Genomic DNA, 16,524 nt, shown 5'->3' with positions numbered 1-16,524 from the left:
TTGTTATTGGTAACTTGTTGCCGAATGTATTGATGTCTACTTGATTTTTTTGCCCTCCAGTTGCAGAACCTGTTGGTGGTTTTTTTGGTGGCTTGACGTTTTCCCTTCAATCAAAGATGGAAAATATGGTATGACACCTCTCAATTTTAATTATTATATGCGCTTCTGTATTTATCAAAAAATCGAAAGATTTAGTAACGTTGGACTCTCAAGTGTCGACATTTGGCGAAAGCCATAAATTTCCTGTTAAGCTGCTATGTTTTGTTGTATGATGGCATGTTATTTCACAGAAATATAACTGTTATGCTCAAGGACAACCTTTATTAGCAATCTCCTCGGATCCAGATGAGTCTTCTGCTGATGAAGACATGGATGATAAATCTGATAACGGGTTCCTACAGCTACAAGAGGCAAATAACATCTGCCTTGCAGCTTGCGGAAAGGTTATGACAATGGCTATCAACGCAAAAGCTTGCAAGATGAGCCTTCCACCACTCGGTTCAATCGAGGATATCCAACAAATGTTCAAGATCACTCCACCCTTCACCCGGAATGAAAGTTGAATCTCCGCTGAGCGTGCCATTCTTCTTTTTTCTCCAAGGTTTTTGATAACTACTATGGTTGACGCGGTGAGATTTCCTAAGCTTGCCATGTCATTTAAGTTCTGCTTGAGATTGCTTATAGAAAGACTGAAAACGCTCGATAAATCCCACAAAAGAAAAAAAATTAAGTACTTTCTTTTTCATCACCTTCATGTCCATGCTTATGTTGTCGGTCCTCCTCCTTCTTTCCAGAACAAATGGGCTTCAACTGGTGTTTTGGGACGATTATCGGCAATGCACACACGACTAGGATCCGGCAATCGTATTTATTAACTACATTGGAAGAGGTATGAAACTATCCAAATTACAGAGAAGAAGAAGATGAAGGGTTTAGAAGGAAATTAAAGCTTGTATTGATAGTTGAACAGATTACGGAAAATGAGAGAAATTACAATTTATACTAGCTTACAAAGTAACTAACTCTAACCTTCAAACAAACTCTTCCTATCTGATTATTTTCTTATATAAAAGAGGATATAAAGTGCAAGGGTTATGACCATTCTGTACCATGCAATGTAGGGTAAATGGATTGAATATGTTGAAGTAAAAGATTGCAAAGTTGACGACGACGGCGACATTTAGTCAGGAACAATGAATTCACACCTAGAATTCAACGCGAAGCACTGGGTTAATATTTTGTCATCGATTTGCAGGAGAAGATGTGCCAACCGTAAAATTTCTTTTATATTCTTGTTTTGTTTTGTTTTTTTTTTTTTTTTTAAGAGGACTAGTTGGTGGCTTCGCCACAGCAATCCATCATTGTAAGGCAGAAAGATTTATAGAGGCATTTCAGGCTCTCGTGACCACCATCAGGCTATTCCCCAACGTCAGAAATCGATCCCAAGACGTATCGTGTGAAGTATGAGTGCGGAATTCGTCTCTAACCATCGAGTCATCCCCGTCTTTTATATTTGATCATGGTAATATATAGACTTCCATAAACTCGGCTTTAATATCTAAACATGGCATTACTAATTGGCCACAAATGGAATTTTGTGCGTTATTTTTAGAATTTGATGTTGTAGCACTCAATTGTTTTAGCGAGCAAACAAACAAGTAAAAGTATTTTTTATTTATCACTAAACTCTACACCTTTGTACAGTTGTTGTTTTTTCTTTTGTCTGAGAGATTGTTATGCCTGATAAGATGATATTTTGTAAAGTACTCTAATTTAAATTGGATGACATTCAAATTTGACTGCAAATAGAGTAGGCACACAACCTTAGGTTATTGGTCTAACCCACAACGTTGATATGTTGATATAAACGATCACCCGAATGCAATCATCAACAAAACTCCCGTTTGGAAAAGACTATTCTTTCTAATTAGAGATAAAATGTTTGATTTAGTTAGTAGTTAGTTACCTTCTAACCTGTTTTATTATGTATGAATCTACCATCTAAGAAATTGATGTATACCAAAAATAAGTACTACTCTTGCAGCACGGGATAAATTTAAATCTTATTAATTTTCTAATCTAATAAATTTATCGTCTAACAAAATTAAAAGAAATTTAGAATTTAAACATTCAGGGGCATGATAGCATATAGCTGCCACAACACATAAACTAAGTTACCAAATTCTGAACAAAATATTTCAGACGTTCGTGTACTCGCCCCCAGGACATGACAAGTGTTCACGCAGTTACACGTCCACTGAGAGTGAATAGTGGGTAAGCGACAGAGTGAATAGTGGATAAAATCGGATCAAATTTCAAAAACCCTAATTCTAAACACTCTCACTCCCCCCAATTTCTTCAGAAATGCTGGTAAGCTCGCTACCCATATTTCAAATTTTTGGTTTTCAAAAACAATTTCGATCCTTGAAACCTCTCCGTTTTCCAATTTCGCGTTTCTTTTTGGGGGTTTTCCGAAACATTTTTCTGCTCTGTACAGTACTTTCCGGAAACATTTTCAAGTTCTGGGTTCTGGGTTTTCATTTCGCTATTTTCTGGGTACATTGATTGAAGCTTGCTTGCGCTTTTGGTTTTGGGAGTATATTTGTGGAAATTCTGTTTGATTACTGAGAAAATGTAGGTCAAAGAAAATATCTTGTGGTTTCTTACACTTGTTGTTTTTGGGTGATTTTCAGGTGTTGGTAGACTGAATCAAGCTCCAAAGCGGTTTTCTTGGTAAGATTTTTGTTATTATTAGTGCTGTACTTTGCATGCATGTAGATTTTGTTGCTTCAAGTTCTGTTTTTGTGAGCTCTCGCGTTCTCTCTCTCCCCCCGTATGGGAGAGAGAGGAGGGAGAGTTTTCTGTGTTCATTCTATAGATACCTGAACTAATGTTAGTCTTTTGACCCTTTTGATGGATGTGTATGTACGATTCGGTTTCATATTGACTTCCTCTGGTGCTTTTCTAGTAGAAACATAATATTGTTTTCGAATTTCCAAATTGGGGCTTTTTAGTTTATGCTGGAAGGGTGCGAAGTGAAAGATGAAATTAGCATATACACAACTAGGAACTATCAGTTAAATCTGTTATCGTCTGTATGGATTTTGAAAGACTGTTGCTTGTGTAGTGTTTTAAAGATATTGGAACATCTGATTGTTGTTGAGTGTCACATTGAAACCTCTAATACTTTTATGTCGATTGCATTTTTGGTTTCAAGGGTTTCATGGTGGTGGCCTTTCTATTGTGTAATGAACTAGCAAATATATTTTTTTAAACTCCTATTTGGGCATCATTTCTCATTTTTGTTGGAAAATGTAGGTACATTTTGCATTGGGAAGCTCACAGTTGAAATAAGTGGTGAGCGGACAGTGATGGCGCCGAATCCAAGAGTGAGCGCAGCCTTTAAAGCAATGGCAGAGCTTGGTATTAATGAAAAACAGGTCAAACCAGTGTTGAAAAATCTCTTAAGATTATTTGACAGAAACTGGGAGCTGATTGAAGAAGAAAATTATAGAGTTCTTCTAGATGCTATATTTGACGCGGAGGATACTCAGGTGTATTTCTTTTCTCTTTGGTCAGGCATTCTTTATTCCATTTCCATTCTCTTTATCTGTTTGCCCTCTCTCTGTCTCTCTATTTATGTCTTTTTGATTTTGATTTATTCTGTTAGGGGGTGGAAGAGAAGGAGGAGAAGAAGAAAAGCAAGAACTATGATGTATGTAATTTGAATTACGTTGGTTCTGTCGCTCCATTTCTTGTTTTTCTCAACCTTGTGGCTATAGTTTCTGACATATCTGTTGCTGCATTTCCTGACATATTATGTCCTGTTACCTATCAGGAGGAAGATATGGAAGAAGAGCCTCAGCTGCGTCGTGAACCTGCTCGTCCCTTGAAAAGAATACATTCAAGTGGTGATGAGGGTTCATCACAGAAGAAGAAATCTACAAATGCTGATGTATGTACACTTAACTCCCTTGCTTGTGTTTCACACATTCTCACCCTTTTACCTATATCTGCTAACTTACCTTTTGGTCTATTATATTCTAGCCAGAGGATAATATGGGGGAAGCATTGACACAGCCTCATCAACCTGAACGCCCCCTGAAAAGGTTGCGAAAAACTCATGGGGGTCTACTTTCACCATCCCCAAGTACCTGCAACTCTATGTTGCCACGGGATATTACACGGTCACCTGACTCAAGGGCTGAATTGCAGCAACCAGTTTCACCCCTTCTGGGTAACAAAAATAAGGGCAAGCAACCAGTTGTGTCTAATCCCTTGGCACAGCGTGGAAAGCGAAGTACTGAGTCAGGCATCGTTTTTTTGCCGAAACAGAGGGTTGATTCTCATCAATTAATGAAGCCTAAAGATGAGCCCTTCACTGATGACATGGCACAAGATGAGGTTCCTATAGCAGTCATCCTTCCAGGTACTTTGTTCGCCTTATAGTATGCTGTCATTGATATCTCACGTGATGGATAGTTGGACCCAGGAACCAAAATAAACCACTTTAACCATGAATTAAATATATCTATGAATGCCAATTTTAACATAAAAAATAATACATTGTGGAATAAACTTTTTTGGGTATTATAACACTGGCATAAACTTTTATGGGTAATTATTATTACCTTCAATGATCTTTTTGTACAATAATTTTTGTTTTGGTCTTTTGCAGATCCCTCAAGTAAAGAAAACCCTCCAATCCAAAATGGTGCAACTCGGGAACAAAATAATCAAGAACCTGTGGCAGCCCAGGAGAGAGAAAGTACAAGAAGTGATATCATAGCTTCAAGTAATGAAAGGAATACGAACTTTGAGTTTGCAACCGTTGAAGAGGAATCTTCTAACTTAGAAGTTGCGTCTTCACCCCTGGGAGAGGTAAAGCTTTCATTCAGTTGCAACTCAGCTGTTGGACGACCAGATTTTCATATGCCTAAGCTAGATGCCGTCATAAAATTGACGGAGGAAAAATATCTGCATTCATACAAAATCATTGACCCAAACTTTTCTCTAAAGAATCTGTTGGGGCACATGTGTGAGAGCTTCTTGGAACTGGGAACTAATTCCAATGGTGAATCACAGGATGGATCTATAAGTGTATCACCAAATCTTGATGCATTGAAAAAAACTACTGCTTGCGATTCTGTGCATGGAACTAAGGAATCTTTGAATGGGCCTGTTAGTATTGAATGCCCTACTGCCGTTACTGCTTCTCAAGTTCCAAGACTACCCTTGTCTTTGAATGGTGTTGGTGAATCCAGACAAGCAGGTGAGAGAGCTGATTCTAATGGTTTTGCTGAGGTTGATAAGGAAGGTGAACTGGAAGACTCTCGTGGTCTGGTTGTTGTACAACATTGTGATCTACCTTCTGATGATTTAAGGAGTTATCATGACATAAATGACATAACCAAAGGAGAAGAAAGAGTCAAAATACCATGGGTAAATGAAAAAAACAATGAATATCCACCATCCTTCTTCTATATCTCCCAGAGCCTTGTTTTCCAAGATGCTGCTATTAACTTCCGCCTTTCTGGTATTGGGGACGCAAATTGCTGCCCAACTTGCTTTGGTGATTGCCTATTGGCGTCTGTACCTTGTGTTTGTGCATCTCAGACTGAGGGGGATTTTGCTTACACGCGAGAAGGCCTTCTAAACGATGATTTCTTGGAAGAGTGTATCTCTATGACTCGCAACCCTCAACAACACCGTCCTTTCTATTGTAAAAGCTGCCCACTTGAAAGAGTCAAGAATGATGATTGTTTAGAACCATGCAAGGGCCACTTAAGGAGGCAATTTATTAAAGAATGCTGGAGCAAGTGTGGCTGCCATAGACAGTGTGGAAATCGAGTAGTCCAGAGAGGCTTAAATTGCAAGTTGCAGGTTAGAATCTATTCAAAATGCTCTTTCTGATTATTGTTAGTTGATGGAGTGGGGTATTTGTTTTCTTATTGATGTAAATCTTGTGCATAAACTGTTCATGGGTTTTAGTGGTTATATTCTCGAAAGATAACATGTCAATACAAGATTTTTGTCTATAATACTTTTTGTAACACTTTGTTTGATTTGCGCTGTATTCCAGGTATTTTTCACTTCTGAAGGAAAAGGATGGGGTCTCCAAACCTTGGAGGACCTGCCGAAAGGTGCCTTTGTGTGCGAGTACGTTGGAGAAGTTTTAACCAGCAAAGAGTTACATGAGAGGAACATTAAAAGCTCCAGAAGTGGCAAGCGTCCCTATCCAGTGCTACTGGATGCAAATTGGGCTTCCAAAGCAGATTTGAGGGATGAAGAAGCTCTCTGTTTGGATGCTACAAACTATGGAAATGTTGCCAGGTTTATTAATCACAGGTAATGCCACTTCGTTGTTTGCCTGTACTTTTGGTTTAGTCATGCCCTCCATTCATGTGATACTTTATGCTTCTTTTACTAAGATATTTACTACCGTGGGATCTCTTTTGCATATTATGCTAGATGTCTGGATGCAAACTTGGCTGAAATTCCAGTTGAAGTGGAGACCCCAGATCATTGCTATTATCATGTATGGAACCTTTGATCCTTCGTTTGCATAATTATAGCTATCTACTTCGTTGCACACATAATTCTTCAAGGTACCAAGTATAAATATTGTTATGTCGTCTTGTGCAGCTTGCCTTCTTCACAACAAGAAAAGTAAATGCCTTGGAAGAGCTTACTTGGGTGAGAAATTTTATCTTATAAGTTTTAGCATAATCTGAATGAATTTTTTATGAATCATTTTAAACACGAATGAATCATCAATGAAAGAGTTATTTATTTATTTATTTTATTCTGTGGCAAGTTAAAATGCTGAAACTCTTAGGCGGCTTTGGAAGTTTATTTCTTGGTTTAGTCTTGTATTTATTGAGCCAAGTCTTACCATGATCTTTTATCAAGATAAAACCCACTGTAATTCCATTTCAATCAAATGTTTTCATTTTAAATTTCACCAAATTGATGAGTTGTAAAAGTATTTTTCTGATTTTGGTTTCATAACTAATTTTGGTAAGGGTGCTCGATTGGTTATGGGAATATGTACGTTAAATGCCATATCTACAAGTGATCTTCATTACTACTTTTTATAGTTCAATTGACTTCACGAAGCCAGTTCTACTTCTTAGAAGTTGTACGGTGAATTGATTTTCGGTAGAACCATTTATCTATTGATTGTGAAAGGCCTCATTCTCATCGAAATAAAAATGCATAAAGGAGAACGGTTGATTGATATGGTTTAGTTAAACATACCTGATGCGCGAGTACCTACTTTGAACTTACCACCACACAACAGATCGATGCATCCAAATATGGTCTGCTGACTTGAGCTTATCCCGAAGACAACACTTAGCTTCATCCTTTAAAAATGTTCAAGCACAAAATGATACCTTAGTACGTCCAGATCAGTTTCCTATTTAGGCTGCATTACGTGATATTTTTGGTGACGGCTCTGGATATAGATATAGTATTGTATAAATGACTCTTTTGGATTTGTGTGCCCCTCTTAACTGCACTATTCGGGATGCTTTTGCAGGATTATGGCATTGACTTCGACGACCATGATCATCCTGTTAAGGTGTTCCAGTGCCTATGTGGCAGCAAATTCTGCAGGAACATGAAACGTTCAAATAGTAAGTGTATTTTCCATTTGCGCCCCTTGCACCAAAGATGCACATCCCTTGTTTGCCTGCGATGATCATTTTCTAGCCCAACTTATCTCTATACATGGTTGATATTTATTAGTCCGAGTTCAAAGTTTCATCCGATTTCATCAATAATTGGGGCACTCTTTGATTGTTCTTGTAATCAGATGTTGCTTCTGATGCTAACCTTTTCTCTTCTACTCGCAATAGGATCTAGGTCTGCATCAATTGCAAGGTGAACGCCGGGAATGTACCTCAAGTAATTTATGTCGGGGGTCAGTGCATCGACAGTTGGTGGTATCCCAACCGTAGGTGCAGAATGAAGCCGAGGGTAGATCTTTTGGATTTTTTGTACAGGGGTTTATACATATATGTCCCATTTGGTGCCTTTGTGCCATTGATGGTACATTTTTGGTCAGACACTGCCCGCGTGCGGTGTTTGCAGAGGCTAGCGGTACTGCTTAAATGACTAGTTCTATATGGCTGCCAATATGGCGATGCTATATAATGCATTTTCCTCGGTTGCGTTTTGCGTTGTGTAAATAGAAAAATATGTACTCGGAAATGCCTATATGCTATCTTTATTATCCTGTCTGGTTCACCAAAATATACAAAATACACATCTGAACTGAGTTGTTGTATGGCTCAAGAAACATAGAGCGCCGCTGCGCTTTTGCCTTGAAGCAACAGCGAGTCCCTGTTGTGAGGTCTTAAGAGGGCTTCATGCTCGGATCCGGCGGGCATGACGGGTTGAATGCTGCCCGGATTAAGTGGAAAAAGGGTTTTGTAGTACCCTTCCATAATTGCAGTAAAATTGCAAGTTTCTGCGACCTCCGGAATCTGCAGAAAAACACCGAACTCTCATCAGTGCTCGATAAAACAAAACCAGTAACTTCGTCGGAGTGAAGGTTCAGAAGGCAGCGGTACCTGATAAATCTCACGCGTGTAAGCATGAAGGTTGGGATACTCGATGAGCTTCTTCTTGGTGCATTTGAACAACACGTTGTAGACGAGATCGAACCGGATTAACGTGGTGAACAAGCAAACGTCTGCAAGTGTGAGTTCGCCTCCGCACAAGTATCTCGAACTGCTTAAATGATCCTCGATCGTGTCCAGTGTATCGAACAACTCGTTCACCGCCGTGTCGTATGCTTGTTGAGACTGAGCAAACCCACATCTGCGAAAATCGGCACATACTGTAAGAGCAAAAACGGATGCAAACGCAAATAGAACTGTTTCAAACTTTCAATAAAAAATAGAACTTAACGACACTAAACAATTGATAATCGGTTCAATTCGTGCATATTCCCCTACTCAAAAGTGAATTAAATGCAGACGTGAGTTAAGTAAGTCGTTTTTTATTTTCACCAAATTCGAATCACCATATACGATCACAGTAGTTTAGAAGAGTAGTTTATAGTCGAAACAACAAAGAATTAGAGGATTAACTAGTAACTAATTACCTATAAACTCCGTTGTTGACGTTGGGGTAGATTATGCTATTCCACTTCTCAATCTTCTGCTTCAATGGAGCTGGCGAAAGATCCAAACCCGGATTACGAGCCAACTCATTGAGTCCCGAGTTGAACAATTGGATTATATCATAGCTCTCGTTGCAGACCACTTCTTTCCTCTTCGAGTCCCAAAGCATCGGCACGGTGGACCTTCCGTCGTACCCGCCCGCCCTGGATTTATACACCTCCTTCAGAGTTTTGCATCCGTTTGCTTTATCCGGGCCGGGGGTAATGGTATTCGGGTCGGAAATAGCGGAGTTGCTGAATTGCCAAGAGCCGTCGAGACCCGGGGCGGCGATCGAGACCGGAACGGCGTCGTCGAGGCCCTTGAGTGCCCGGACAATGAGGGTCCGGTGGGCCCAGGGGCAGGGGAGGCCCACGTAGAGGTGGAGGGAGGTTTGGGACTGGCGGGGGATTTGGTTGGGTAAGGCGCGGAATTTGGAGGGTGGTCTGGTGTAGCCTAGGGTGGGGTCGGAGGGGGCGAGCTGGGACATCATGATGCGCCACGTGGAGTGCCAGGTGGTTCGGACGGCGGAGATGAGGAGGCCGGGCGGGAGGGACGGACCCCACAGGAGCTTGGTGACGGAGGAGAGGAGGGAAGTCGGGTCCGGCGGTTGGTTGTTGCTGGACATTTTAGCGGTGACGTGGCAGATGCTGGGTTTGTGTTTGGTCCATCTGGAGGTGCTGGTTTTGTGGAGCGGCGGAGTTGGGAGGTGGGGGGTGCTGAGCAGGGACATCTTCTGACTGCTGGGTTTCCAGTTCGGCTGATCGAGGATAAGTCCCCTCTATACGACACGTCGTTTGGACATCAACGTCAATGTCCGCGCGTGAACTGGGTAAAACGGCGTCGTGCCCGTCACATTGAGAAAAATTGACATTTAGAGGGCGGGAAAATCAGAAACCCAAACAGCCAGACGCCGCCGCTCCGCCTCTTTGATGAAATTGACAATCGTATCCTCCAATTCGTATTTTCCATTGAACATTTACATTGAAAGAGCTTGGGCAGTTGAGTCTTTTGGACTTCAGAGGCGGAAGGAAGAAGACCATGGGCTGGAGGCACCCACAAATCTCCATGGAAGAAGTCGTGAATCTGATCAAAGGGTTCGTAGATATACTGATTCTGCTTTCTGGGTACCAATCGTCTGGTCGAATTGCCCACTGGGACTCTCACAACGTCAAGAAAGCATTTCAATGGGGTCTCTTCTTTGAGCAGGTCAAATTTTCACTACTTTTTCGCAATTTATTTCATTTAAGTAACAAGGGTATCTCTGAATTCCATTGTTCTTTCATTTGGGTACCGAAAGATGAGATCTTGTTTCGGTGTTATTATCAGGTTTTTGGAAGTTTTAGCTCAGATGATTATACGAATTCTGTGGAGGAACTTGATGCAGCTCTATCTGAAATGACATCAGCTGCTTCTTTCCCTAAGGTTTAGTTTTGTAAATTTGTGAAGATTTTTGTTTTGACACCTTGAATTTTTTAAGTGAACTTGTTTGTTAAGTCATAGTTATTTGTGATAAACCAGGGTCTTGCTCATCTGTCGTCTGCTAGTCTTGCTAAGGCACGGCGCTTTGTATTAGAACATCTCATTCATACATTGCCTTTGAGGGATGTACATCTAAGAGCTTTGCTGACGGCAACTGTGGAGATGGATCTCGAGGAGCTATCGGAAACTGAGCATGACTCTCTGAATGCGTACTTCAACAAGTTGAAATTGCAGAACACATCGCTTGATCAAAGAATTGCACCAGCTACAACGACTGAAAATTGTGGCAGTGATGGTTTCACAAGGTATGTGGTCCAAGAGATCTTGAGGAGGTGGTATACTGTGTCTTTCATAACATCGGTTGAAGCAGGCTTAGATGTTCTTTCTCAAAGTGTCAGACATAGCAGTTGGAGCGAGTTTGATGATAACTTGCTTAAGGGACAACTAAAGCATGAAAATGCTCCAGAGTAAGTGGGATATGTGTGTGCACAAACTTGTATTTTGTGGAAGAGTTAGTAATGTGTGTGAGTGAAGTGAATTGTTCCCTATGCGTACCGCATGGTGCGAGGAGTTATAGTAGAGTCGTTTACTATATGTGTCTGGTTTAAGGAGTAAGTGGCTAGTTTCTTGGTAAAGGTAGTATGTCTGCCATAAATTCGTTTTCTAAGATGCAATTAGTTGAGTTACGTGTTTTTTCTTTTATATTTCTAGAAAAGTTTGCATGCAAAATCAAAATATTACTGTTGGATTCTCAATGCTGGTGCCTGAACTGAATATCTTGTGGCTCCTATTCAGGATTGTAGAGTGGTTGCTTGGTTCTATGACATGGAACCGATGGAAATCAAAGAATCTCTCTTATTTTCTTGATAAGAGAACTATTCGGTTGGTGTCAGGTGCCAGTATGATATTTTCAGCCCCGAAGATTCAGTGGGTACAGATTTTTGAACGGTTAAATTTGAATATTTCAGCAGGAAGCAGTGATGACGGTCTGTGCGAGACAATTGTAAGTTCAGTTCAAGAAAGAAATTACCAACTTAGACTGAATTCTTATTTTTACTTTGATAAATCCCTTGAACGATTGATTCTCTCCGACAATAAATATTCCTTATTTTCAAGGTTGCCTGGTTATGTGCCCTAAGCTTTTATACAATTAACATCTCCCCTGCATGTGCACAGATGCATACTATGCAGTTCTTTCATAAGAGAGTTTTAGGTGCCTAATAATATAGTCAATTTCTATCTTAGGAATAAACTGTACTCTTGTTTCTTATCCTAGAAATTTTTGCCCCTTGCACATCCTACAAGACGATGTCAAACTATGAAACTGGATATGTTACCTGACTTTACTCACAATAATAACTGAATGCTTTTCCTCTCTTGAATCAGGAGCTCTTGTTACTAGGGTGTATTACAAGCAGATGGACTTCTCTAATTGAACATTTGATGTCAATTTCTCATGACTACAAAAATATTTTAGAGCAATATAATGAAGTATGCAACTTACTTCATGGAAGATCTACAGATCTTAAATCTAAACAGGAAGCAACATGTACAAAGGTACAATATTAAATACATACAAGTATACGTATGTGTGCGTGTGTGTGGTGTACACTTGTACATGTAAAATTTGCTATGCATGCCATTATTAATTACTTTCTTTTCGTGTCCTTTTTGCCCGCTTGCCTGAGTGTCTGCTACTCTGCAGCTTTGGGATTTCTCTGTTCTTCATTGCTGGTTCATGTTTTGTCTTCCTTGCATTTCTAATCATGGGTGTCTTATATGTGTGAAAATAGGGAAGTGACATTCTCGAGTATTTGAGTGGATTTCTGGGAAATCAGATGCATCAGTTGTGGAAAGTATTCCCAGTTCTTGCAGCTGTTGCAATTCCTTCCTGGTATATTCTTATACATTCTCTGAAATGCTTGAATGTGCTGTGGACTTTGAATTAATTTTGGAATATGAACCGAACTGAGTCATAGGTTTTGAATGGTTTTAATTTCCCCCCTTTACATTTGTTTAGTTTAAGCGCCTTTTTTATTTTTTATTGAAATAGTTTTAATAAGTACATATCCATTAATAAGAATGACTGATCGTGATATCTTATATGACATCGTAAACTAGTTTAGTTTTATGGAATTTTTATCACTTGTTTTCAAGTGTGTTTTGTAATTGAATTATGCAATACTTTTTACCGCAGGTCACCCTTGTTTAGACTTTACTTGAGCGAAATTCAGATTCAGTTTCAAGGAGATTTTTCAACAATGAGGTTTTTCTATTTTAACTCTTCCTACTGATAATATTTGCCCAGATGTATGATTGTCGCGAGACAATAATTCGTTACAGTCAGAAATTCACACACTTTGTTTTGCAGATGCTGCAACTGTGCTAATGATAAGAAGGAGCACAATGACTGTAAGTATATTAAATTAATTGAACAGTCGTCCCCTCCCCTTTTCTCTTAAAATAATGCTTAAAGGAAGTTCTAGAATTAACTCGTAACTTAATTCCAGGTGAACTTGCCGAGAGAATTTGGTGCCTTTACATTTTTCATGTCAATGGCTCTCACGTAGCCTGAAGTCGCCGATAACTGTTTTGAAATATTTGCTAGTCATCTGTAAGCATATTTATCCTCCATGCAAATCTGAATAATTTCTACTCCATTAATCATTTATTGCTCGTTATATGAAGTGTTAGACAGATTAATTTATGTAGGCTTAGATTTATGGAACTAAATATATAAGTTGAAATCTAATAAATCCTTTGAAGTTGGAACGAAAGAAAATTCGAAACGAGTATTTTCTTTTTTGGTTTGGGGAACTTGTGACTATTCTAAATGCAGTAGTGTAACTGTGTAAGTGTTATATTTTGCTCAGATATATGCTTTGTATGTAAGCACAATTTTGCTTAATTATTTGTTTTAATCATCTTGGTATCGAAGATCTACACGACACAATTTTTGGTGACCTTTGTGGGGCCTTTTGTGACCAACCATGTGATGAAAACACTATATGAAGTTCACAGAAAATGATTAATAAGTTTACTCTATTGTTCTTGTAGGTATGATATGGCCGGTGTGATACTTTGGGCAAAAGAGTCGATCTGATTCCACTTATATGCTTCCAGGAACTTTCGCCATCAAGCTTCCTTTGAATCAGAAGCAAAAAAACAACAGATAAGAAAAATCAACTTTTTTCAAAAAGTGCTTTTCTCCCTTTACTGACATTACATCACTTGAGGCAAGTCATCAATTCCTTCTCAAATCTGGGTCCTATAGGACCTGGAATAGTGTCAAAAAAAGTTTATTTGATTGTTGATTGTAACGTTTATCCGCTCCGACCAATGAGAATGCGACATGTTGTTGATGATGCCTGCTAGTGGGAATTGTTACTTGAAAGCTTCATCTGTGGCTTTACCTGTTTCTAGTTACACCATCATTCTTGCTGCTTCCTTTTGCTTCCAGCCATCTCTCTATAAAATGGCACACGGTCCAGGTGGAGGAGGAACTAAAAACATGAAAGTTTCTAGCATCTCTGTCTGTTGGAAAATCCAGTGTTCGAAGCCATTGAAGGGAATCACAAGCGCTGGGTCTGAGGTCAAGCTTGTTGGCAATCAAAGCAGTGCATCCTCAATGGGTTATTGCCGCGGTTCATATCTTTTGAGGCAGTTGTTTTGGAAGCTGAAGTCACAATGGAAACAAGGTTTGGGATGGCAAAAGAGCTACAACCGGTACAGCTATGATCTTCAGAGCTACTCTCTCAACTTCGACAACGGGTTTGATGACCATCGCTCATAGTTTCCGTTACCGTCCACTTGACGGAGTAAATTTTACCGAAACCATTATAGTACATGGACACTTTTTTTCCTTTTAAGATGGATATATTTTCGATTTACTCGATTCTATATATTCATGCAACATAGATTTACCATGAGAGTTGGCAAATAACAGCATGAACATTTTGTTTCATTTTCGATCTATTTTGCTTCTCTTCAGCGAGATGAATGTTGGAGAAATAATTTCCGCACACTATAAAAATTGCGATTTCTTATCATTTTATGAGTGGAGCAAATATTATTATTCTTGCAATCTTTCTACTTTTGATTGTCAAAAAGATAAAGTGAATTCCACAGATAGGGTTTGGTGTCCACTGTTCGTTGCCATGTTCGTTTTGTATTCAATTCCAAGATCACTGCCATAAACAAACTCGACCTAATTTTTGTTTCCATTTGGAAAAAGTGACCTAAAATTGTGAGGATCGTTATGTGTTTATCCACATTTTGTTTCGCTTAACTTCTTTCTACCAAAACTTCATGTTTTGGCATCCGTTGATTTTTATAGATGTCGAGTAACTAAGGGTGAGACTTTAGCATCCGATCAGAATCTCAATTCGACTTGGGGAGAAATCTTATCCTATCATCGGGACAAGTTACATCAAACGTAATAAGTGAAACACTCAGATAAAGATATATCACCGATTACACTCAAATTGTTTCCAAACTTGGAACAATGATAAGGTAGAAGAACCTTTAACTTGAGGAACTCGCATAATTATATAATACTTTTCCATTGTGCCATTGGACGTTTTGTTTTCCACTTACCTTGTCCCAAATTTGTAATATTTCCTTGGAAATTCATGAACTATGATGAGCCTGCTCACAAAGCCCAAATGACATTTAAATCGATGGCTAAGATTCATTGATCAAGAACTATGATGGGCATGCATGAAATGCTAATTAAGCTAAATTACTAGAATTTTATTTATTTTTCATTATGTAAGTGATATTATGGGAGAGAAATCGAACTCAGAACTTTTGAGTATAGTGCAAAATAAATGATTACAAACTAAAAAACAAATTTATGAGTTGTAAAGCATAAATTAGCCTTTTTGTCCAGTTGTCCATTACATATATTCATTAATCCACAAATCAGTTTGCTAGCCATCAAACTTAATTGATTACACCATGTGATCTTGGAGCAAAAGGCCATGCCAATCCATGGCCCCACACCCCATGCCACCCCTAAATTATGTGCCCTAAATTCTTGAGACTATTTTTCGCTCACCACTCTCAAGTGACGGTGATGCTCACTACTTAAATTTTGACATGTATGTAGTGGATAGACACAAATCTCAAAATTTAAACTCATCAAACAGTAATAAATAAAGTGATGAACATTATCACCACTAGTGGGCAACGAGAAAAAAAATGCACCCCTTAATTCTTTACTTACCCCCTTCCCTATCGATCCTCACCCATTTTCTCTCCATCTCCACCTGCTTTCTTTCCACCACATCCAAATGGGAAACTCATAGGATTTCTAATTTTTCTCTCAGGCTTGGTGGTTGCAGCAACAGCATATTGGAACATTTTGAAAACCCGAAAAGCTGATAGCGTTGAATTGGGAGACGAGTTGAAGAAGTACTGTGAGAGTTGGAGGATCAATGTTTAAGTGAACAGCATTAGAGGGTTTGATGTTGCACCCCAAGGATGTGTTGGGTACATTAAGAAATACATGACGTCTTCTCAGTACAAGGCTGACTCACAGAGGCCCTTGGAGGAGATGTCACTCTCTACTTAGCAGCAGCTGCTGCACATTGGAGAGTGATGGCAAGGATGCTTGGATTTTTGATGTCGATGACACACTTTTCTCCACCATTCCTTACTTCAAGAAACACGGTTTCGGGTAAGTCACATTTCAAGAACCGTTCGTGAGATTTGAACTCTGGGAACTCTTTTAACGAGGTGGAGACTGGATGTCACTGACGTACTTTTGCTTTCGGAAAATTCAAACTAGGGGAGAGAAGCTGAATGGGACTTGTTTGGAGGCATGGTTGAGAGAAGGCAAGGCACCAGCTCTTGAGCACACACTGAAGCT

The 16,524-nt window shown here is 39.3% G+C and overlaps 3 protein-coding genes across 7 annotated transcripts; 2 read left to right on the top strand and 1 right to left on the bottom strand.

Annotated features, from left to right (window-relative positions):
* Positions 1-2,150: 2,150 nt before the first annotated feature.
* On the top strand, positions 2,151-8,259 carry SUVR2 (SET-domain containing protein lysine methyltransferase family protein). 3 transcript variants are annotated; one of them, XM_068465877.2, is made up of 13 exons: positions 2,177-2,370; positions 2,694-2,733; positions 3,319-3,554; positions 3,671-3,715; positions 3,839-3,955; positions 4,048-4,429; positions 4,679-4,881; positions 5,086-5,883; positions 6,083-6,348; positions 6,472-6,538; positions 6,646-6,696; positions 7,544-7,640; positions 7,863-8,259. In XM_068465877.2, the coding sequence occupies exons 3-13, from the start codon at positions 3,372-3,374 to the stop codon at positions 7,889-7,891; spliced, it is 2,238 nt and encodes a 745-aa protein (XP_068321978.2). In that variant the 5' UTR covers positions 2,177-2,370; positions 2,694-2,733; positions 3,319-3,371; the 3' UTR covers positions 7,892-8,259. The 3 variants fall into 3 exon arrangements, with proteins under 3 accessions (XP_068321977.2, XP_068321978.2, XP_088550396.1); XM_068465876.2 differs by having other exon boundaries at positions 2,151-2,370; positions 4,679-5,883; XM_088694270.1 differs by lacking the exon at positions 2,177-2,370 and adding an exon at positions 2,382-2,556 and having other exon boundaries at positions 4,679-5,883.
* Positions 8,208-9,937, bottom strand: LOC137726927 (Glutathione S-transferase family protein). The gene is made up of 3 exons (XM_068465882.2): positions 9,116-9,937; positions 8,580-8,829; positions 8,208-8,492 (listed from the first exon to the last, which is right to left on the bottom strand). Exons 1-3 carry the CDS (start codon positions 9,901-9,903, stop codon positions 8,298-8,300), a joined length of 1,233 nt encoding a protein of 410 aa, XP_068321983.2. The 5' UTR covers positions 9,904-9,937; the 3' UTR covers positions 8,208-8,297.
* A 102-nt stretch (positions 9,938-10,039) lies between these two features.
* On the top strand, positions 10,040-14,701 carry LOC137724760 (fanconi anemia group F protein (FANCF)). 3 transcript variants are annotated; one of them, XM_088694275.1, is made up of 10 exons: positions 10,042-10,379; positions 10,500-10,595; positions 10,692-11,119; positions 11,448-11,655; positions 12,039-12,209; positions 12,446-12,546; positions 12,850-12,918; positions 13,024-13,064; positions 13,163-13,266; positions 13,710-14,701. In XM_088694275.1, exons 1-9 carry the CDS (start codon positions 10,212-10,214, stop codon positions 13,225-13,227), a joined length of 1,347 nt encoding a protein of 448 aa, XP_088550401.1. In that variant the 5' UTR covers positions 10,042-10,211; the 3' UTR covers positions 13,228-13,266; positions 13,710-14,701. The 3 variants fall into 3 exon arrangements, with proteins under 3 accessions (XP_088550402.1, XP_088550401.1, XP_088550403.1); XM_088694277.1 differs by having other exon boundaries at positions 10,070-10,379; positions 10,692-10,957; XM_088694276.1 differs by lacking the exon at positions 13,163-13,266 and having other exon boundaries at positions 10,040-10,379; positions 13,710-13,880.
* The last annotated feature ends 1,823 nt before the right edge of the window (positions 14,702-16,524 follow it).

The sequence above is a fragment of the Pyrus communis genome, chromosome 5 (genome assembly GCF_041283825.1).
Source record: "Pyrus communis isolate YQ-2024b chromosome 5, ASM4128382v1, whole genome shotgun sequence".
NCBI classification, from domain to species: Eukaryota; Viridiplantae; Streptophyta; class Magnoliopsida; order Rosales; family Rosaceae; genus Pyrus; species Pyrus communis.
The sequence above is the reverse complement of the archived record's forward strand: the minus strand, read 5'-3'. Positions and strand labels throughout refer to the sequence as shown.